General features: G+C 33.0%; 1 protein-coding gene across 1 annotated transcript in view; it reads right to left on the bottom strand.

The window, feature by feature from the left end:
* The window catches only part of LOC124356856 (multidrug resistance-associated protein 1-like), a 115948-nt gene that overhangs the window by 69319 nt on the left and 21890 nt on the right, over positions 1–24739 (bottom strand). The window contains 9 exon segments of the mRNA XM_046808118.1: positions 2995–3146; positions 3265–3433; positions 5676–5850; positions 7731–7931; positions 9844–9864; positions 10942–11135; positions 13974–14099; positions 16365–16505; positions 21689–21814. Of these exon segments, the coding sequence (XP_046664074.1) occupies positions 2995–3146; positions 3265–3433; positions 5676–5850; positions 7731–7931; positions 9844–9864; positions 10942–11135; positions 13974–14099; positions 16365–16505; positions 21689–21814 (1305 nt within the window).

Here is a 24739-nt window from a genome sequence, read left to right as displayed (position 1 = left end):
TACAAAAATGCTACAAGGGTTATTGGGCCCTTTTTTCATTTTCTTTACCTCTCCAAAAATGCTGGACTATATATTTATATGAAAAAACAGTTTTCTATTGTCAATAGTTTCTAGACAAAGCTATTTGAAAACACTAAAAGTAAACAACAACAAAATAAACTGTTATTTTTTATATAAGCTGTACAAAAAAAAAAATCCTGTTGAAAAATGAAAATATTTCGTCAACAAACATCCGGAAACAAGCTACAAAATTTTTTCACTTATACTTTATTGTTATGTTAATTTTTGAATTATACCCTTAGTAAAGTACGTGTTGTTTGGGCTACAATAAAACCTATCAATATATGTTCAGAATACTTTGAGAAGGAACTGGAGTCTATGACTTTTTTTTGGTTAACATGTCGCACGTTGAAGAATATACTCATAAAAAAATAATCTGGTTTTGGCAATGGAAAAAAAAATATGAAAACCATTTTTTTTACTTGTTAATAATTATGTTTAGCGACATAATGTTTGAAAGAAATGACTACACAATCAATATTTTGAAATTGCAGTAAAAAATAAAATTGAGTTGGTGCGTCAAATCATTGGTAAAAACCTTGCATTGGTTGAATAAATTGTCTGAGAAAAGGCCCTATATAACACAATAGATAATATAGTTTTTCAAAATAACATTGTTTTTATTAATGTTTTTTGTATTCATTTCATATCATTGAGCATTAAGGCGTATAGAGGATTTTAACCTGAAAAAAAAGAGACCTAAATTATGAAAAATCGGTAAAAAAATAAGCTCATGTGAAATAAAAATGTTTCAAAACCAATGGCCGACAACGGGATGGGTTTGTGGTTGGTCTTGCATGCGAACGGCCGTGATCATCTCTTTTCGTTTCGCACTGCCGGAAACCTACTGCACTGAATCTAAATTTACCGCTGGAAATGTGTACCGAGTAGATAGTTCGGTAGATCGTTTTTTTCACTTGTACAATGATTTTTTTATTTTCTTTATTGACTTCAATAAAATAACTGTTGTGAATGTTATTCGTATCTACAACCACATGAAAGTATATGCTGGTTTACAACTTTTAAAATTGTCCCTTTTTTAGAATATTCATAGGGGTAAATCAACTATTCAATATATAATGACTTTTCTAGTTTGCACTGGATAAAGCGAGAATATTTCAATTCCGCGTCTATTGACATATGAACAGCACCTTTTGCAGGTCAAAACGTACTTGCAGTGATTGAGTTGAAAAATGACGTAATTTCTTTGACACCGGCCACCCAGAAACTTTTCCACTCAAATGTATAGACCGTCTTCAGAAAACATTTCACCACGACCGTAAAATTGACGATGTTACAAAAAAAACGCGTTATATATGAAAATATGTAGAGTGGAATCTCACAACATTTCAATGATAACCAATAAACATGGTGATATGTTTAAAGATAATAATAGATTACTTTTCAATGAAAAACTAGAACGCGACAATTACAATATGTGGTTCCGCAACAACACACAATAAAATTACAAACCGACATAAAATATGCTGGTTTCCAACACTTCTAGGTTCTAACCAAAACCTTTAACACAAATTAGCTAAAAAGGGCTCTTCTGAGGTTTTCGCCCCCAGCAGTAACTTGGTTTCATTAGAGGCCCGAGTTTTTGGTAGTAGACCCAAAAATTTTACTCTTGAGTGCCCAAAGGGTTTTTTAAACAACCATATAACATGTTAACATTGTATTTTATACTTTAAGTATTTAGTTGCTTAGCAACAATTAGATTTATACCAGATCTACCACTAAAAATAAAATTATATGGATCATTAGCTTGCATTGGCCACTCCCGAGTTTGGCCTTGTCACATACTTTTTGTAAATTTCTTCATTGCCACTTTCACTCAATATTTCATCATCAAGGTTACCATCACTCTCTTTATTTTCACTTTCACTGAGTATGTTCTCCACAAAGTTATGAAAACTTAAAAAAAATTATGTCATTTTAACACAACATCATTTTAACACACATCATTTTAACACAACTTCATTTTAATGTAACATCATTTTAACACGTTATTTGACTGCAACATTATTTCAGATGGCAAATAATAAAAACAATCAATCAACAGATGAAATGATATACAACAATCCATTTTGAGAGAACCAGCCAGCTTCAAAATCAATTATGATACAACCATCGGTAAAATAATGTAGACAAATGCAAAAATAATCAGTATCGGGAATATTTTTCGACTCAAAGTATTACGAACTTAGCGTGACAGGCACTACCGGTCATCGGTAATCACACAGACAATAACTGATGACAGACAAATAACTGATGACAGACAATGTATATCATTGGTAGCCAATAGGTTTAAAACTTCTGTTCCTAAAATTTCATTATGTTGGCAATCCAGCAAAATCATATGACATGCAGCTACAATACAAAAAAAAACCATGTGTAGATAGTCCTGTATATGAACAACTATGAGACTCACCGCATAGTTGATGCCTTGCCTCTGGAAATGCATTGGTGACTTACTTTGTACCACACTTTTTTACAAGTTATTATTTAACCATTTGCATATTATTCTCATGTAAAAAAGTGGACTTTAGGAAAATACTGAATGAGTAACATTATTATTATTATTATTTAAAAATATATCAAACGTGGTTAGTTTGAATTTTTATTTGCAAGTAATGCAAATAAAAAAATAAAATTTTGGTAAAATTTAATTACATATATGTATGATAGACAACATTAAAAATACAATTGGCTTGACTTTTAATATTCTATATCTTAATTCAATGTAACATTTTTATACAGGTTTAATCAAATGTCTGCAATTTTACCATTTCATAGCTGCCACTAATGCTCTATAGGCTAAAATAACCACTCGCTCAATGAGTTAAAATATACACTACTTCACATCCATACAATAATAATAAATTACTTGTAGCAATTATATTTCGGAATGAATTAGGTTTTAGTTTTTACCTTGATACCAGAGAGAATTTCATTCATCAGCTTAACTCGTTCGTCTTTGTTTTTCATCTGTTTAATCTGTAGGTTTTTTACTTTGTTGGCTACCCAGCCGTTGACAGGAATTAAAATAATCATGACTGCCAATCCAGCGAGCACGGAAGGTCCTGTTGAATAATTGATAATATGTTTTAGTTTGATTTATCAAAATCGGAATAGATTATACACTTTTGATTTTTGAGAGCACATTATACTTCACAACATAGATCTAAAATCTTTGCTTACCAAGGGTCTGCCAGAGGAAATAGAGAGCCAGAGATATCTGGAGAGGAGCGGACCACAGCATGTTGAGGTACGCTGTGAGGTCCATGAAACGCTGAGCATCCACTGACATGAGATTCACGACCTCTCCCACAGTTGACTCCTTGCGGGCAGTGTTGGATATTCTTAGAGCCTGGGGAAGAAACATTTCACTAAACATTGACAATTTATAAGAGGCAATATAGTGAAAATAACTCCATAAAATATTTTTTTTTACTTTTTGATAAGCTACTTATTGTGTTTATGAGGCTGTTTCATTCTTATTAATCGGTGTGTACAAGCGTGTGCACTAGCTTTTATAACTTTTACTGTCTAACAATTCCACAATATACTAATGTAAGCCGTAAACTTACAAGTTATAATTGAACTCTTCTCTCGTTACAGCAGATAATGTTAAAGACGTTCTCTAGAGTTGAGAAATTCTGTTTTTCTCTATCTTGCTTAAAAACTAAAAGTAATAAGTTAGTAGATTCCATAAGAAAAAAAGTGAAGAAAAGCAATAGATAAGTATTTTTTACACTTGTCTGATAGTTGTTAAAACCTTTGTTGTGTATAATATTATACCACAGTAGAGCCTCACTAACTTAACACCCGGTAACTTAACAGTCTGTGTAACTTGACAGTACCAATGTTTACAGATCAAATTTTATCCCGGTGGTCAAAGTTTTTGAAAAACGCTGTGTATTTGTTAATCTCTTGGCGTGAATATCAAAATACTTCATTCAACAATGTCGAAGAATAGATGGGTCTTAATGGAGCCAGTAAACCAATGGGAGAAGAAGAAATAGTCACTGACATTAAAGAACAAGGTAGGGTTGAGATAAAAGATGACTTACATGACGAAAGAAATCGATTCACAAACAGAAAGGATTACTTACAGTGACAGCATACAATACATTGAGAGGGTGTGGCAGTATTTAGAGCAATAGAGATTATCTGCAATGGGCATTCTTTTCCTTCATCGCTTTACAATGAATCTTTCAAACATCAAGGTTTATGTAAGAAACTGACATCAATCAAGATGGTTTTTCATCAGGGACTGTCCATTATTTGGTTTATTTTTGTTCTGAATTTTGTTTCTTCATCTTAGATGTTCAATACTGTATTCCACTATGTTATATTTAATTTTGTATGCATGTTACATGAGAGATTTCTGTTCTATAGGACGAGAAAATTACACCTATATAAGGACCTTTGCGCTGCTTCCAAAGTGATAGGATATTCTGCATGGATAAGAATGCGGGTAGGAGCCACCTCCTGTCGATATCCATGAGAAAGAATTTAGGGCACTAATCCCAATTCATGTCCCCATGGAAGAAAGGGAAACCAGCTCTGAACCAGCCTCTCTAATCAAAGTAGGCAGGGGGTGGCCCACCCTTACGTCTAGGCTAGCAAGAACCTTAATTAGACACCTAGGGAACGAACTCCACCAACTCCAACAGTCATCTTCCACAGTAGACTAGACCCATCGAATTACCCTTGTACCTCAAAATCTGGACATTTGCGGTTAGTGATGTGCCGCTCCTGGACCAGCCAGAAGTGACCCCTGCTGGGTATACATGAGGGATATGCTAATAAAGTAGGACATAAAATCATAAAGTTTTTGATCTCAAAACAATGCAAAGAGTTCATTCTACACATCTTCATCACTGACTTTTTTGGATTTCTTCAGCCGGATGTGGACTACAGATTCTAAGAGTCGAGTCAATGAACGCGTCTAATTTCTGACACTGCACTAGGTGACAGGTGAAATGGAGCTAAACTCAATATTAGCACCAAATAGTAAAGGTTTTAGTCATTTACAATGTTTTCTCTTATTGAATATTAATGTTCATGGAAAAGTTGACAACCCCAAAACTTAAAAACTTTATAGTCCACATTGTGTTGAGTTACTGAGGTTTTATTGTATTTTTACTTCTTCTCCACATTTTACTTTTCATGCAATTTTTTTTTATGATGATAAATTGTGATAAACATTCACATATGTGCATTCAATCTCTTCCTCTGATTCTTCATTTACATGCTCTTGACCACCGGATGAACTGAAAGTATGCTTTTTAACAGATCCTTATTATAATATCTATTACTATAATGACTTAGACCTTAATGAAATCTAATTTGGATGTTCGATGTTCTTGAAATTCTTGATAACCTTAAAGTTTCTGAAGGTAAAACTATTACTGATTATATTTGTTTACAGATAAATACACAAATGTGTTTATATTCCTAAATTTTTTACAAATTTAAATGGCTCAAGAGTCAATATTAATTGGTTAAATGAGTACGTTACTTACACCTGTTTTAAAAATGCACTTCACATCAGTCTCATTTTGCTTAATATTTGAACGTTTACTCATTTTATTATTCAAGCTCACCTTTCTGTAGATGGAAGAAATGAGCGCAGTGCGGATACGCAGCCCGACTAAAGACATCCTGTAGAAATATTGGGACAACAGCAGAGTCTGACATGTGGCTGTCGCTGCCAGCAAGACTGCATAGAAGTATCCCTTCCACATACTATCTTGGCTAGAGGTGAATCCTATCAACAACCTGTAAGAATAGGCAATTAATGTACAATGTTATTATAGACACATTAAATGAAACTCTGTATTCATTATATGTATTCAACTATGTATTCACCCCTACTTTGCAATGTGATACATTTTTTGTGTGAAAAACACTAGGGTTATCAATGTCCTTTGTCAATACTGACACCTGCTCATATTTTGGAAGTGTCAGATAGATATACAAACATATACACATACAGGACTTTTTTATGACTGTAAGTTCTGCCGTATATATGGATGAGTCATTGAGAAGTTGGAAGCCTTACCGATTATCTGCTGTAATGAGAGCACACCCTGTACTCGAATTTTCTTTCAAGCCATCAGTATAAACTACATCACATGGTGTGAGGTATATAATATTTGACAGAACCCTTGCCAATAGATACAGTAGTTTCTGAATTACACGACTTCTAAAATCTAGTCAAACCGATTGACAGAGAACTTTGAGATGCTCCAAGGTGACATCACACTGGTGTATGTTTGCAGTCATATTTATCTAGGCCTAGATGTTCAGCACAGGTTCTAGCCCTAACTCCAAAGGGTAAAGGGTGACTAGGTCTCGCAAGAAACGATTCTTGAAGTTGACTTTTACAACTAAATCAAAAGCATGGCTTTGAATGATTTTGCAGATAGTGAATGAAGATAATTAATGGATAGTTGCTGTTGTCTGTGGATGAGAGATGGTTCTCCAGTTTCCGCAAATACATTGGTAACAGGAGTTGATCAAATAGATCCAATAGCCAGCCTTAAGGCAAGAGTTGTGGATTGGGTTAACAATTTTTTTAGCATTGGCTGACATATATACTTGGCATCCATAATCTCAACAGGAACGAATGGTGGCTTTATAAAACCTTAGCATGTAGCTCCTGTATGCCTCCATTTTGTTCCACTTACAACTTTAAGAATGTTGAGCCACTCCAAACATTTTCCCCTTAGATTCCTGAGATATGAAACCCAAGTTAGAGGGGTCTCAAAAGTAAGTACCAGAAATTTACAAATAGAGAACAGTGTAACGAGGAATTAACACACTTCATAATCTCGTTTATTGCTGTTGCAACCAGAGCACAGCTTGTGCGATGACATTTTCTAAAATGAAGTGGTCAGAATTTACATTAAACATATGGTCGCCATTCATGTACTTGTAGGGAGTATGAGCCCCCAGGGAGATGGTACAATATCATCTACTCTTAGAACTACTTGTTTGTTAGCATTATTACATGTTCATAACACTGAATTTCAACATTTTAATTAATAAATTCATGTAAAAAAGTGTAACAAAAATGCTCATATTATTTTTTAACATAACTACCAAAAAAGCTTAGCAGATAATTCACATGGCGTTTCTAAACTGAAGTGAGTATGCACGTGTAAAAGAATATAGTAGAGAGTAAAAGTAAGAGTGATGGACCATTGTGTCATCATCATTCATCGTCTTTTTAGCCTGCAAATCAAGATAGAAAAGACTACGGGTAGTATAAATTGAACAATAAAAATAATGTATTATATCTTTTCATAAAGCAATGCTATTATTTACCTGTTAAGTCTGATACATCAGAATAATTATTAAAAGTAAAAAACAAATTTGATCAATTGTATTATTGCCTATCAGTTAACAATTGTGTATACTATTTTAAATATACTATGAACTTTATTAAATTTCATTTTAAAACTCTGTATAGTCTACTAATGTTTCAGAAATTCATGACCACTAGTATGCATTTTGCTAATCTAATAACAGATTATTCCAGGGTAAAAATAACATTTAGTAACTAGAAATTCATGACCACTAGTATGCATTTTGCTAATCTAATAACAGATTATTCCAGGGTAAAAATAACATTTAGTAACTAACTGTTGACTTACTTCAGTATCTGAGGGCTCACAAAAGTAAGGAGATCCTGGATCAACTTCAGAAAGGAGCCAAAAAGGAAAGTACCACCAAAAGCTTTACACAGAGGCATCAAGATAGAGGCGGGACGATTTCTACTGCGCTGCAGACCAGTAGAGTTACCCACAAAGTCCACACTTCCGGAGCGCTTCATGTAAGAGGCCTTTGGGCCAGCACTAGACAGCAGAAATATATTATATTACATTATATCCAATCTTCGTTCAACATTTTTGTTAATAATACATTTTATATAATATTAATTTTGTAAAACATCAAATTGAATTTTCAATTGAACAAAAAGTTTAAATACTTTAATTTTATCTTTACTAATAATATATTAGACCTCAGATTGCATTTATGTAATGATGTATGTGGTGATGCATATTACAAAATATATCACTTCATGTTCAGAGGCATACAATTTAAGTACAAAAACTATAGAAATAGATACACGAAAAGTAAAGTTTGAGAGAAAATTAAAATACTTAGTGGAGCTTTTAACTAGTAATTGAGGAAAACATATAGAAAAGAAACATATAGAAATATACACAAGTTATGGTAGACTACAATAGAGTAACAATACTAATAAGCTAATTGTGATGGTAATTACAAAGATTTCTGACTACATTATACAGAGATTAGAAAGAAAATACAGCATGAGTTTTGAGTGTTGAGAACCATTGTGTAATGCTTCCAGAGTGTGAGAGGGCGCAATCACAATGAAAACGGTTAGAGAAAGCATAGTAATTTGTATATACACACAGTATGACCATTGTTGGAAAACTGTTAAAAGTATTGTTTGCAAAACCTTGTCAAAATACATAGATCTTGAACAACAAAGACAGTACCATAACTTTAACAAATACAATAAACATTTCTTAAACTGGTAACATGGCTAACACAATAAATTGTTATGGACACTTAGGATGGATAGTGTTGCAAAAAAAAAAACAGAAACATTTCATTTTAAGGCTAGAATCTGGTCTCTTCTCCTTGACACAAATAAATAGCTTAACAGATAAGATAAAAAATTGGATTATTAAACAAATTTTATCACAGCACTTTGAAGCACCAGAGCTAGAAACCACAAAATAACAATTGGTCATCAATTGGAAACATACATTAACTACAACTAAAAAATTGATCACAACACAGAGTTTGGTCATGCAACTACCTAAAATCGACTAAGCTGACCCAGTCATTACTGGAAATGGTGATTAGTCATAAAGAGTTGATGGATGGATATGTCAGGGTGGAAAACAGCCGGTTAGACCAAACTCAAAAGGTTTTTTAGTAACCAATTAACACTTTGCTATGGAAATGGTAATATAATATTCACAAGAGCATTTTACACAGTATGCAAAACAAATTGGATGCAATAGTAAGAGAACTCAGATTAACTTAACTTTCTGTCGTTGAAAGAGTTCACATTCTTCTTGTAAGTGGTACAAAAATGTCTAATATTACATAAGACAGTTCCTCCTCACACAGTTAATCCCAAAGTGAACTATTCTTATTGAAGGAACATTTGGTTTATGAATTTTAGGAAGAGTAAACATATGAAACTTGGGAATTGTGGGGACTTAGTTGGAACCTGGATTTATTTAAATAGTTTCCTTCTTTTTTAAGTGGGGTTTCTACTAAACATTCGAAGAAACCAGCTGGGTCTTTATTTGAATCAGTATATTTGCCATCACTCAGTTTTGATGATTTTTGAGTACTGAGTCAATTTCAACAGTAGTGTTAATTTCATATAATTGAAAATGCTTGGTTATTACACATTAGGCTACTTATACATCCAAGGAAAAGACCAGATTTCAGATACAAAAACATGGGCTAGCATTTCTTTTCATTATAACATCTAACCAAGGTAAAGGCTCATTTCTATACTACTACACAAAGTGTTTACTGCACTCTATGTTAAATGTATGTAGGATTCTACAAAACATTTTAATAAGTCAACAATTTACAACCGACCAACTCAAAAGCACTTAAAATTGATAATGAAATTAAAGAAAAATATGAAAATGGAGTCTTATTGGGCCAACATTTGTTAATTTTTCAAACCATGCACAACAAGAATCTCACCCAAAATCATCCCAGAATGACCTTGGAACAAACAATAACATTGTTAGTGTCTTCTACTTATTGTAAAACAAAGTTAACCATAACTCAAGCTTTAAGAAATTGTATCCATGGTTCATTTTCAAGGAAACATATTGAAAAGTACTTCCTCAATGATAAAATACAAATAACTTAACCTCGTTAACTACAAAACCAGGTTGTACTTGGAATTGACAATTTTTATGTTGTCTGATAACTCAGACAACCATAAACTCTAGATGCTATGAGTGTAGGACTTGTTAAAAACATATGAATGACTTAACACACAGGATAACATTTATTACATGTAAAAGGTTACAGTTGTAATAAGCCTTATAAACTTTTAAATAGTTCCTCAGTTCAGTATTCAAACCTGTGTGAACATAAAGAAACTTAACACTACAGACATTATTTCTTTTAAACTGATATCTCGCTTAATTGTTTTTATTTACAATAAGTCTGGTTAGTATTAATTTTAAATATTAGTTTTTTGAGACTTCAAAACACAGTACAAAATATTCTCTTTCGTAAACTGAAAAAGTCTTAGTAGAATCAATGTCAGCTATGAGAAATGCCATAGGTAAACTCCATGCTGATTGTCATTAAGTGTAGTAATTATTTTTTCCAACTAGTCAAAATCGGTGCAGTCTGATATGGTAGCCTGTCTTTAACTACAATCATCACCTGCTTTCAATTTGGTACTACTCTATGTAACTACCAAAATAAATAGTAACGTTGATTATTTAGGAAAGAGTGCGTTAGTAGATATTGTGCGTATTTTGTGGTGTTGATTGTGAAATTGCTAACACTGATTGTTATGGAAAGCGTATGTTGTATCTTTCTTGTATCATATTATTATGATAAGTATTGTCAAACATTAAAACGTACAATTACATTTATCCCTATTTAAAGTTCGTTATTGACTTTTTTTCCCATTGTTAGTGTTAGTGCACTAAACAACTGACTAATGACTGAGATCCTGGGATCATCTGTTGACTTAAAATTATGTAATTTCTTAGCTAATGAACAATTTCTATATCTATTATTATCAACAGTATGGGAATTCTACAAAAGCAGACTTACTTTGATTTCTTCAAAACAAGTGCATCCCAATATTTATCAAATTTGGGCACAACCTCTTGGGCTGTATCTTCAAAGTTCATGTGCCAAAGGTGGTTAGGCTCTAGTGGTGTCTTGTAGCCCTTCCATGCTAGTGCTGAGAACCAGTTGAATGTCAACTTTGAGGGGAATGATGATGCTTTCTCAGGACACAACCTCTGCAAATGTGAAAAAAATATAATAAATTACACACCTGCCTGGTAAAAACATTATGGCATGCAGTTTAATAATAATAATAATATGATACATTCAAAATATGATTATCCCACGTTGAATTACCTGAGTTATGGATTATAGAGGGTGGCACAGAGAAACAGGAAATTTTGAAATAATCATAACAAACAAATCACTTGTACAAACAACTTTTTAATGCTTAAAATGTGTTAGGCAAGAGTGGAAATTACATAAGAAATGTTGGAAATAACAATGAAGTTAAAGCCACTTTTTAAACATAACATCAGTTAAGTGCTGTCCATTGCGCCTTAACACATTCATTCAATCGATTTCGAAAACTAATCATTGTGCGACGCAATGTGTTCTCTGGGATGTTGGCGATGCGTTCTTCAATCTGAGTCTTGAGCTCAAGAAGATTTCTTGGCCTAGTCTGGTACACAACGCTCTTAAGATGTCCCCATAGAAAGAAGTCGCATATTGAGAGGTCTGGAGACCGTGGAGGCCATCAGGGTTAGCGTTCCTTGAAATTATGCGCTCCACAAAAAAATGCCTCAGTGCTGCCATTGACAGATTGACAGTGTGTGAGGTGGCTCCATTCTGTTGAAACCAGGTTTGCTGAATGTCAATATCTGGAAAAGCACGAAGCCGTGGACCAAAAACTGCCTCCAGCATATGAATTTAACGTTCAGATGTGACAGTTACAGTGGAACCATTACCATCCTCAAAGAAGTAAGGTCCAATTATCCCTCAACAAGACACTGCACACCATACAGTAACTTTAAGGCCGTGTAACAGACGTTGATGAAGTTCACCGGGATTTCTGCGAGCCCAGTAACGCATGTTCTGCTTATTGACATACCCATTTAAATGAAAGTGGGCCTCATCAGACATCCAAAGATTTTCAACCTCGTTGATCTTAGTCAGTAGCTGTTCACAAAATTGTAAGCGTAATTCACCGTTATTTGGTTTTAGAGCTTGAACAATCTGAAGCTTGTAAGGATGAAACTGCAGGCCGTGCAATATTCTTTGCACACTCCAATGCTCAAGTCCCAATGATGAGGTGATTTTTCGTACAGAACGACGTGGACTCCTTTCCACTGTGACTCGCACTGCATCAACATTTTCTGGGGTTCGAACAGTCACTATACGCCCAGGAGGTTATTTCTTTTAAGGCCGAACCAGTCTCTTCAAAATTCTGAACCCATGATGATATGGCATGTGAAGAAGGAACTCAACCGCGGGGAGGAATGTCATAATGGCGTCGGAACACTCGTTGTGCAGCTAGTTACACTGTCACCATTTTTGTAATACAATCTCACGGCTCTGAACCACTCCACTGCTCCATCTCAACTAAATGACTGTTACTACTTGGTATCATGACTTACGTCCCCCACTCCTACAAGACTTACAGGTGTACCAACAACAACTTCAAAATTTCCCGTTTCTCTGTGCCACCCTGTATATTATTATAATATATCATTAACACTTTTAGCACTGAGGATCGTTGTGAGCAACGGTCCATACTAGTATGTAAAGTGCCTTTACAAATGTTCTATAGCACACCTTTCCTTTTTATTTTTCAGCATTCTAGTAAATATGGTCTGAATCCAAATGTTTCACTCTTAACTTTTCTTTCTTTTGCGTTTCACTCTTTTTCTATCTACAGAGCAGGAGAACAATACAATCAAGCCTATCAAACTAAACAATAAACTTTATTTATTAACTTATTAACACATTTAATTAGCACTGTAAGGGCTATGCAGAAAGTAGGTTACGTTTCGCTCTGTAGCCGCTAGGGGCAGGATGATCGCAGCCATTTTGATGTCAGGGCGTTTCTCCGTTCAGTGGCTATCTAGCCGTTTAAGCAGGCGGTTACTGTCACTTCTTGTTGTTTTACAATATCAGTTTAAAATGTATGACGTAATTGAAAATTCCACGAGTTGTGAAGTACGGTCAGTATTACAGTTTTTGTTGGTTAAGCACTATAAACCAATTAAGATTTATAGCTAACTCTGTGAAGTTTATGGGAACAAGTTAATTACTACTGAAGGTGGAGTGCGTCAGAGATGCATTAGGTTTAAAAATCACCGAAATAATGTGCAAGATGAAGAACAAAGAGACCAGCCAAGCACTGTGACTCATAAAATAGTCTCTTAAGTCGATGAGAACAGTAAAGAAGACTGCCGATCATAAAAACAGAACACTCACTTAGTTTTCCTTGTATTTCAAGTAGTTTGTAATACGAAATTATTACGCAGAAGTTAGGTTACCATAAATTTGTGCAAGATGAGTACCAGAAATAAACAAACGGCAAATCAGACTCAAGAAGTCTTGGATGCTTTTAAGTGGAAAGTGTTTCCACAGTCCCGACCTTGCACCCTGCGACTACCACCTGTTAGACCTGGCTTGTGATGCAGTGCTTTGATGACGACGTGGAACAGCAGGAGGGTGTGACTACCTGGTTAGAGCCTCAAATGGCAAAATTTTATAACACTGGAATTTCAAAACTAGTTCACTGCTATAAGTGCCTAAATGTGTATGGTGACTATATTGAAAAATAGTAATTTTGTGTAATTTTCAAATGTAAGTAATACCATTTTTTTCTTGTACTTTGCTTTTTGTTTATATCAAAACGTAACCTACTTTCTAGATAGCCCTCGTAATAAACAAATTTATAAAATGTTGATACAAATACCCAAATACTTTTCAATTTTAATTATGATTGCAATTAATAATTTTCTTCTGGTTCATAGAACCCAATATACAATTAGAAGATATATAACATATATTTTGGAGGTAAAACTTATATATTTATGACTTACCTCAACTTTGGGATACTCAGAAAACTTCGGTTCCGGCTCAGCAAAGCAGTTTAGAAGTAAACTTAAAACTGTGGCTATGTAGAATACAAGGTAGCTGATTGAAAGAAACATAGGATCTGGTAAGGCCTGAAACAAAGAATTCAGCTCAGTTTAATATTTACAGTAACTGTGTCCAAAGAAAATATGTAATTATATTGTCTACCTATGTGTCTAACTGTGCACTTAATGTGTGTTTTTTTTTAGCTTTTTTAACGAAAAACTATCAAGTTAACATATCAATTAAATCAACAGAATTAGTTATAGGCTTGACATTTTTATAATAAAGTTGTTTATTGATATATGAAAATATTCAAGACATTATACAACACTAAAATCTCTTATTTGGTAAAATAACAATATTTGTTTATAACAAATTTAAGATTGGCCTTCAGTATGGTAAATATTAGAAGTAAAAATGCTACATAAGAAATACTAGATTACATGCATTTGATTTTTAATGCAATTTTAAATATGAATATAAAATTTTGAAATTATGCACGAAGCATTATATTTCAGAAAAGACCTGATAACATAAAATACATTACAGTATACAGAAGTAAATTTACTTAACTATCCCGTATGAAAATGAGGCTATTTTTCAGATGAATTAAGCACTTCATTAACCCTTCAACGCGTTATTTTTTTTCATGGTCATACTCCCTCCTGCGTTGATTTTTCTGGCGGTTTTTTTAGAGATTTTGTGTTTTATAAATAATATAAGCGAATTACCCAAGTTTATAATTATTTTATTATACTTCTATGTTGTTAGTGTTTAAAATTAGCCAAATTAAACAAAATTAATCTACTTTAGGTTAATTTCCCTAAAAGCTAGCTAACCTACAAACCATCCCCAACTCATGTTTATAAAACACAACAAATTGTTCCTGTCAAAACGGGATTTCCTTCTTCAAAACAATATAGTTAGCTTGTAAAACTAATAATAATAACTAAACAAAGGAACGTAAAACACACAAAAATATGTCAGTTGAACATAACCATCACACTAACAATGACTGTAAACAACAACAAACGTAAGCTGACAAACGATCGGCTGCACGGCAATGACGTCGTCTTGAATGCAGCTGATTTCTCAGATATTTTTTCTAAAGATCGATTTTTTCGAGATATCGACTCAATTAATCGAAAGTTTGAATCTTCTCCTTTCGATTGGTATACATTTTTCATTGAAAACATTCGATAGTCGTCTGTTACAGTTACAAAAATAACCGACTACTCCATGACGTACTCAGTACGGCAAAACGCGATCTCAAGTAAAAGTGTCATGACGTACCTAGTACGGCAAAACGCGTTGAAGGGTTAATACAGTTCTCAAACTTGACACTATTTTTAAAATGATTAATTCTTTATATTGGGGCTAGTCCTATTTACACTCGTGTATCAATAACCCCAGCAATATTTTTCCTATATGCTAACAATTTCAAATATTTTGTTAAAGTTTGACATCAAATAAAGAGATAATGTGTAGCACAAGCATAGCAGATAATATGGAAATATCACTATTGCCACAAAGGACAAAGATTAAATAGATTAGAAATATATAGAGGCCATTGTACAAGTGAGAACAATATTTTAAATGAAAGAATCAGTGGCAGGATCCATCCCTTTTATGACAGAACCTCAATAATACGAATACAAACAAATCAGTCGACTCGAGCAAGATGTAACAGATAACGAAGAGGACACCTGACCGTGGACATGTGTGTGAAGAAACCAACTAGTCCGTGCACGACGCCCAACTCAGTCGTACTCTCATGGTTTTTTTCATACTTTTAATTATTTTAATTTTGACGTCCCGACTAGGCGAACTTCTAATTCATTTATTGTGTGTCATGTGTTTGTGTGTAACAAAAATAAGTGTGTAGGCCCACACTGTGTTTTTTTACTTATTTGAATGTGCGTTTAACAACGCCGTGATCGAGCAAAACATGTTACACTAAGGATAAATTGGATTTCATATAAGATTTACTGCTACTTCATAAATATAATATGGATATATCTGTTAAAGAATGATAAAAGTCTGCTGGTGATATACTGCATGCATTAATCTTCTACTAATTCCTGTACTGGAACACTTCCTTCAACAATTTTTAAACTTTTCAAAACTGTTATATATTACTCAAAATTCAACCAACCAACTGACATCGATCAACAAATAATGAACTAAATCTTGAGCTGGAATTTGATGTTATCACCAGACAAGATAGTTATTAACCAACCATGAATTCAATTTATGATTTTTACCAAGGTTCCCAATTAAAGGTAAGGTCAACTTAAAGGTCTGAAATCTGAAGTGAAATTTTGAAATAGATAACAATATGCAGTGATACTCACATTATGTTGAAGAGTCTGTCGCAGCATGGTCCGCAGCTGGACTACTCCACACAGAGAGTAAATGAACCAAAAAAGAAATATTAGACCCGACGATCGCTGACCTCTCTTCTTGTTGAACCACATCAGCGTAGTTACAAGGCACTGCAACACATAAATGCCACAATTAGTTCTCTGTGTTTCATGGCTTTTTTTTGTATTATATCACTCTGAACTTAGTATTCAGTTATGCAATAGTTAATATTGCCTTGTTTCCCTGATCAAGAAAATCAACATACACAAGAATACCAGAATATATACATCCACTGGCTGAGAAGCCTACTTCGGTCATAAAGCATCTAATTTTGGCCGCTGTAATTTACTTCCTCTTCAAAATATTGTTGGTGTCACAAAAGAGTTTGCTTTGTTGCCCAGATCAATAAGACATATAAATAAGGAGGTCTGAAATAATTATTTCTGTCCTGTCAAAAGACAAATAAGATGTGTTAAATGAGTTTGCTTTGTTGCCCAGATCAATAAGACATATAAATAAGGAGGTCTGAAATTACTTCTGTCCTGTCAAAAGACAAATAAGATGTGTTAAATGAGTTTGCTTTGTTGCCCAGATCAATAAGATACATAAATAAGGAGGTCTGAAATTAATTCTGTCCTGTCAAAAGACAAATAAGATGTGTTAAATGAGTTTGCTTTGTTGCCCAGATCAATAAGATATATAAATAAGGAGGTCTGAAATTACTTCTGTCCTGTCAAAAGACAAATAAAATGTGTTAAATGAGTTTGCTTTGTTGCCCAGATCAATAAGATATATAAATAAGGAGGTCTGAAATTACTTCTGTCCTGTCAAAAGGATTGTTAAATAACAATCTTTAAATTTATAGTAAAATTTAGATAGTAACTTTGTCTTTGATATTAGTATTACAGTACTAACCAAGTATTCCATACTTGACATTTGCTCAAACAAACAGAAGTACATTTTCACTAGAACTTTTAATTTTACTATCTGGATAAAAATATGTTTATTCAAAATAATTTAGTAAAGTAGCTATTTGCATCTCAAAATTAATCCTAGCTATAAACAAATTTTTCTTAAAGTTAAATTTTACTAAGTCATATTAATTTGATATAATTTTAAAATAATTTCAATGAACTTATTTTGTCATTTGAGTTCTATTATTCAGGAGAGATCAATTTCACTCAATGCTTTTACTTACAAATCTATTTCAAATTTTATCCTATAAATTTAGATTTCTAAAACATATAAAAAACTCCCGATTTTAATTTGAAAATATATTAAAATTGGAATAAGTTCTATAACTTATGATCCTGCATATGTCCTGATGGCATCTTGAAGCAGGTGCACTTTACTGTTTGTATCACTAAACTGTTAAGTAATATGGCTGGGAGGTTACATGTGCGAGTGAGGCCTTATCTCACTCAGGAGAGAGGGAAGTGAACGCGCGCTTCGCTAAGAGCGAACTAACTATTTATGCCCAATGCGTCATCCTTTTCTCACCTGCTCATGAGTCTGTGAACCATTCAGATATGAGATTATGTTACATGGAGCTCATCTAATCGACTCAGGTGATGACAAACCCCCCACCTACAAAATTTATTTTATTAAAAATAATACTTTTGCGTATTTTTGAACATTACATTTATTTAATATACTCTGATTGGAGGGATTTTTGAAATAATAATGGAACTCTAAGAATATCCATGTAAAATTTTAGTACAATCGGTCCAGTAGCTTTGACATTATTATGTAACACACAGAGAAATCATTAATTTTTATATAGCATTTTTTATATAGATAAAACCATATTAAACCGTCACAATTGTAGATGGAAGCTTTTTTCTTTGATCAGAGTATAGTCTACACGACCATGTAGACTTTCCTTCAGAGTCAGTAACATAAATTGTTTGCACTTTAATGGTATATAGGCATAGTTTGAATCACCTAATATTCTATTTGGGTAGTCAAAAATAAATTTCAATTTAAATTAAGGTTTGTTACGTTTACATGTGTATTAATTTTTTTTATGAAAAAGTATTTTACTTTAATATATTTTAAGTGTTTGGAAACACAATCCAGTTGGAAGAAGACCTCGAGGTAGACCCAAAAATCGCTGGAAGGACCAGGTGGAGAAGGACTTGCGGAAATTGAGAGCGGGTCAGGGGGATTGTGAAGACAGGGAGAGATGGAGGCAGCGGGTTGGCGAGGCCAAATACCACCTAGGGTATCCATGGCCATGGGAGTAAGAGTAAGAGTAAGTATATTTTAAGTGTTTAATGATGCACCTGACAATATAATATGAATGTATTGTGCAATAAAGATGACTATGCCAATTTACTTCTCATCATTTGTTGTTTTCATTCTTTTGATTTTATTTTTAAAATGGATTCTTCGCCATCATCTTAGAGTAACAGAAGTGTAAAAGAAGATTTCTATAGTAGTTAAGTTGATAAAGATAGCACTGCAGAGAAAGATATGCCAACAGATAATATTTACACAATTGATCAGATAGTGAAGAGAATGTTCCTAGTGTTCATAGGAATAAAACTGAAAATCAAGATGTGGATGTTCATTCAAATAACATGTGTTTCTAGCTCAAAAATACCTCAAATGAAAATGCAACCGTAGATCAGAGTAAATCTCTTTGAACTACAGATAGATATAAGAAACAAAGAATTTCTAAGGTAAGGTGAAAAGAATCTCTTCCAAACAAATACATTTTCAGCCAAGCACATTGTTTTAGATTTTTTATACATTACTGTTTTACACTGTAGAACCAGAGACTCAGTACTCATAACGCTTGAAAGAAAAAGTGAAATTTGAATCATTCCTTATTAAAGTTTGCTCTAAAAATTAAGAAAATTTCCAATTTTGGAAAAATATGGTGGGTGGAGTTTGGTTATTCAAGTTTGTACAAAACCCAAAACCAAGGATTACAAATTAAATTTTATTTTTTTTTAACGATTCCTCATTTAGAATCATTTTATAGTTTTCTAAAAACTTAATTAATTAATTAATACTTACACAGTCAGATTTTTATTACTCAAGTATCATGTATATTTAGAAATTTTACTGAAACATTGCTAAATCATATACTATGTACGATGCCAATAATGTAGGTTTAATATTACAATAAAATTTTACATTCTAGTTTTTTAAACATGTCATCAAAATAAAACAAATTACACATACATAACAAACTTACACAAGAATTTGACACCAAAATTTGCCCAGTGTTGTCACCCGTAGGAAAAGGTATCAAGGAAAATTACTCTCAAACAACACAAAAACTTGAAGATCATCTAAAAAATGGTTGACCACAACATACTACTCGTTATTGGGGTAATTTTCATCTCTCATAATCTCTTATATCTAAACCATGCCATATATACGCCATAGATGGCATGGTTTAGATTCTGTTTTGGTAAGATCACATGTATACCATGAAATTTGTCCTGTTAGTTCTAACATTTTTACACATTAAAAATATTTTAAAATGTGGTTTTTTCAGAATTTTTCAATGATTTTGGAAACGTGAAGTGAAATATAACATTTTAACATTTTTTCAACCTATAACTATGAAAGAAAGTTCTAAGCAATGGTAATTTTGATAAACTTAGTTGAATTGTACAATGTTCTAATCAAAATCATGTACTAGGTTTGGCTAAAAACTAACACAACTCTCCTCTCTAACTCACTTAACAACCACTAATTATTTTCTTTCTTTAAACTCAATACAATTTATAATGAGTATCTGTAGGTTTTTAGCCTAAATTTGAAGGAAATGATGGAACATTTTTTTAAATCAGTCACTGGATCACCCATTTTGGCTGGATTGTCACTCATGGTGAGGAGTTGGATTAAATTAGGATCACGCAGAACTGACATCGATTATCACGGCCTATTGAGCCATACTACCTAAATCCGTCATGGGCAAACATGCACAGTAATACCTCTCCTTCACAAAACAAACAGCATTGGAATCTATTTTCTGAACCGCTCTATTAAAATGGATATCCCAGCCACAAGACCAATGCTACATCCTTCCAATATGGGTTAAGTGTACTCAGATTGAGGTTAAAAAGTTATTAATTTTGTCCGAAAAAAATGTAAATATCCAACAGATTGTAGATTATCCAGCAAGTAATGAACTAGCACATGATCAGTAAATATTTATACTAATATATGGCCAAATATTTATACTACAAATCCATTAAGTGGGAAGCATTATCCCTGGCAGGATAAAGGACTGTTTGTTAAGTTACCAAATCCATATCAAATTTGCATAAACTCGTGAAAATAATACATCCATAACTAAGAATATGCGGATTTTAAACAGTAAAATTCATAAAGCATTTTAATAATTTATTGGTAAAAATAAATTCTATAAATCCAGAAAATTTAACTACTTAAAAGTTTTATAAGTATAGATAAGAATTGTTACAGAAAATTACATTGTTTTACACTGATATTTCCACAGTATATAAAAAGTTTAGATGCATATAATAATTTTAAACATGAACAAACAATAATTTTAATAGACAAAGCATTTTCTTCTCTTGACAAACTTTTCAGAACACAATGTAATACTGATTTCATAATGGAATTGATGATAGTGTAACAATCACTTTTCTGTCAGTTGTAAGTGATATATATTGTTACGTCTTATATAGATATATTTATGATGATGCCATTCCCGTATGACTATACATTGTACAGACAATAAATATTCCATCTCATTATCTTAGCCCGGACAGTTCCCGCCATCATAAATTATTTACGTCTCTCAAATTCATAGTAACATATATTCACTATACAATATTCCTAAAATGTTTGGATAATTTTAACTTTTTTCCTGGTTCCTTAGTGTTTCTTTCAATGCAATAAATTCTGCTATATACTTAAAAATTTTGGAAGATTCAAATTTTGTTATTGCTTCCTTGAGCTTCGAATTAGGCAGGTTTCATTACAATTTGTTAAAATCAAGTATGATCATGAGGTCAACCAACAAAATCACAAAGTCAGATTTTGTTAAGATTGCTTCCATATGCTATTATGCTATAATTGCTGAATATGATTATCATCATGGAACTATCTATGTTCTCTTGGATCCAACTAGGGTAATTAGTGAACTTAAATTTTGGATTTACATTTAAAAAAATACAAAATATGGAGAAAATGTAACAAATATGACCACTAAAATATTTACTGGAGGACATACTTTGCAATTTTCCACTGCAAATTAAATTTTGAGCTTTAAAGCCCTCTTGGAAGTTATATAGAACATACATTGTCTCAAGTACGATATACTCACAAAACTAATGAACTTAATGGCTGGAGAATAGAAGTCCACGGAATAGACCCGCTGCCCTCCAGAGTTGATCACCACTGCATACACAAAGTCAGCTAAGCAGTCCACTAGGATGACAACCATCAGAGCCTAAAATAACAGATTACAAATATTAACACTTTAACCAAATAAGATAAAAAAATACACTAAAATTTGAGGTACATACTAAAATATTGCTTTACATACAAACAGAGCAAATGTTATATTATAGTAATTCCAAATTTATATGCTCTATTACAAAAAGAAAATATATAAATCTTAGCAGAAAAAGGAAAAATAAAAATACAGGGCGGCGCATATGTCAAGTTTCCCCAGAAGAGAAATTTAAAGGCGTTATAGGCTAATTGAATTAGGTTAGGCAAGAAAACAAATTCATATATGAAATTACTTACATATTACCATACAATGTTATAGCAGTTGTTCTAAATGTCCACCTTTATTTTGTATACACTTCATACAACGACTGGGAACAAAATCACACATTTTTAGCAATAAAGATTTATCCTTATTAACAAGTTCAAATGCATTTCTAATTAGGTCTCTGAGTTCATCAAGATTTTGCGGTTTTGAAGAATACAGTCTCCTTTATAATACCCCACAGTGAAAAATCGTCAGGTCTGGCGAGCACGCAGGCCAATCGATTGCACCACCGAGACCAATCTATTCATTAAATGTGTGTGTTTTAAAAAAAATCTTGAACTGGAATACCAAAATGTGCTGGGGCACCAACTTGTTGCCAAATGAGCAAATGAATATTGAAAACAGAATTGTTTCTGAGTTCGGCGACTACTACTTCTTGCAGCTACCGTAAGTAACTTTATGAGCTAACATTTCCTTGAAGAAAATAAGGACCAATCAGTGCAGTACTTGAAATACCTCCTCATACCATAACACCAGGCACATTGAGCTCTGCTTGGATTATGTTATGAGGATTTAAATCCGACCAGTACACGCAGTTATGCCAAATAATGCATCCATTTAGTTTGAAACATGCCTCATTACACCACAAAATTGATCGCAAGAAATTTGGATCAGCCTCTGAGAGAATAATTATTGACTCACAGAATTCCAATCGCTTATCGGAATCATCCTTGTGAAGCGCTTGGAGTAAAGATGGATGGTATGGCTTAAATTTTAACTGCTTTAACGTTTGTTGCACGCTTCTTCTTAATATGATATTTCTAGTTCAGCAGATGCCTTACGAGTCAATTTACTGGGACTGGCTACAAAAGCTTGAGCAACTGTCTGCCGGTTTTCTTCATTGCAAATTGATCGTGGGCGACCACACTTCGGGGCATTTAAAATGCTTCCTGTGTTTTCAAATTTCTTATTTAACTTCCACATATACTGTTGAGTGGGTATCACAACACCTGGATATTTATCACTAAATTCTTAAATTATTATAGCTGTATTTTTATTATGCTTCCACCACAACTAAAGGATGTAAACTCGTTGTTGTGTTGTAAACACTTTATAAACAAATAACAGATGCAAAACAGTGTCACTTTACACTAGCCACTGGAACAGACAACAAAGAACTTATTCAATGTGGCTGCCAACTTAACATTGTTACCAACCTATTGAAACAAAATATCCCAATTTATGGGGTAACTGACATATGCCCCACCCTGTATATTAAACTTCAAAAATATTTAAGTTTGGTACACATTTTGTTAATATTCATGTTGATTCAAAACCACATGTTTAGAAAGGGCTGCTCATTTCATTCTAGATCAAAGAAAATTCCCTTCTTTACTATACTTCGAAATTAAGTAAATTTTTACTCTTCGTGCAACTTTGGGGCTGATGCTAACCATGCAACTACTTTATAAGTTGCTAAGCCAAGTGATGAGGTTTATTGGAAGTTTCAATGCCATTTCAAACAATTTAGTTTATTGGGAAATGTAGATACCACATTTGTTGGGATGAAAGAATTTAACAGTTAAATACATCATACATCTTGACACAGCGACTCAATATGAGCATGCGTAAAAGTTAACAAATTAACATTGCACTAAACACACCAAAGTTAAACTTGTACTAATACTCTAATCTCAGAGAATCAAGATGTATACTGAACACACACACACACACACACACACACACACACACGCACACACACACTCACACACGAGATGGACCCCATATCTGATATACTCATTGTTGTTACTCTGTGATGTATATGCAAAGATGCAGAGTATTACAAAATTAAGCCAATATATTAGCATTGACAGAGCAAAACTGACATAGATATAGGTTGATAAACAGACTATTAATCTACTCTGAAGTGGCCAAAAGAGTCATAAACATATTACATGGCCCTGGTGTTCACACATAAATGTTATTGAATTACAAGCTAAAAATTCACAAACTGTTTACAGACATGTTTCCTTCTAAATAAACTTAAATTACACACAAATTTTTATTCTAATATTGTTATCAGTGTTTTTCTGATACTGTACACATCTAAATTTAAAAAATGGTACTTTAATAAATTAATAATAAACTTGTCAGATTGTGCTTAGTCATGTACAATCTGACAGAGATTGTGCATGACTAAGCACAATCTGACAAAAATAGACACTGCTGTGATGTAATGTATAAATCCAGCCTAGGCCTTCAGATCATTCTCCACAAACAAAAGTTAGGTAAACAGTTTATCTTTCATGAGTGACATGGTGTTTACTTCGCATCCTCATGGAAACTGAGTCTTAAAATACTCTAAGTATGTATAAGTTATCAAATTTGTACAATATACGTGTCAATCAAATTTATAAGCTTATTGCAATTTCTTGACTAAATTTTTATTTACTTGTTCTTACTGTTATTTTTTGGAGAAGTTAAAAATTTAGAAATCATGTTTTTTATATAAGAACATTAGTACACTGTGCTCAATATGTTAATTTGATCAAAAATAACCCAATTTAAAATGCACACACACAAAATCGTACTGAAGGCTGACCATATTTTTTATTGTATTACAGCATTATAATCTATTTACTTGTAGGGATGTAA

The sequence above is a fragment of the Homalodisca vitripennis genome, chromosome 3 (assembly GCF_021130785.1).
Source record: "Homalodisca vitripennis isolate AUS2020 chromosome 3, UT_GWSS_2.1, whole genome shotgun sequence".
NCBI lineage: Eukaryota > Metazoa > Arthropoda > Insecta > Hemiptera > Cicadellidae > Homalodisca > Homalodisca vitripennis.
Note: the sequence above shows the minus strand (reverse complement) of the source record. Positions and strands in the feature narration are given on the sequence as shown.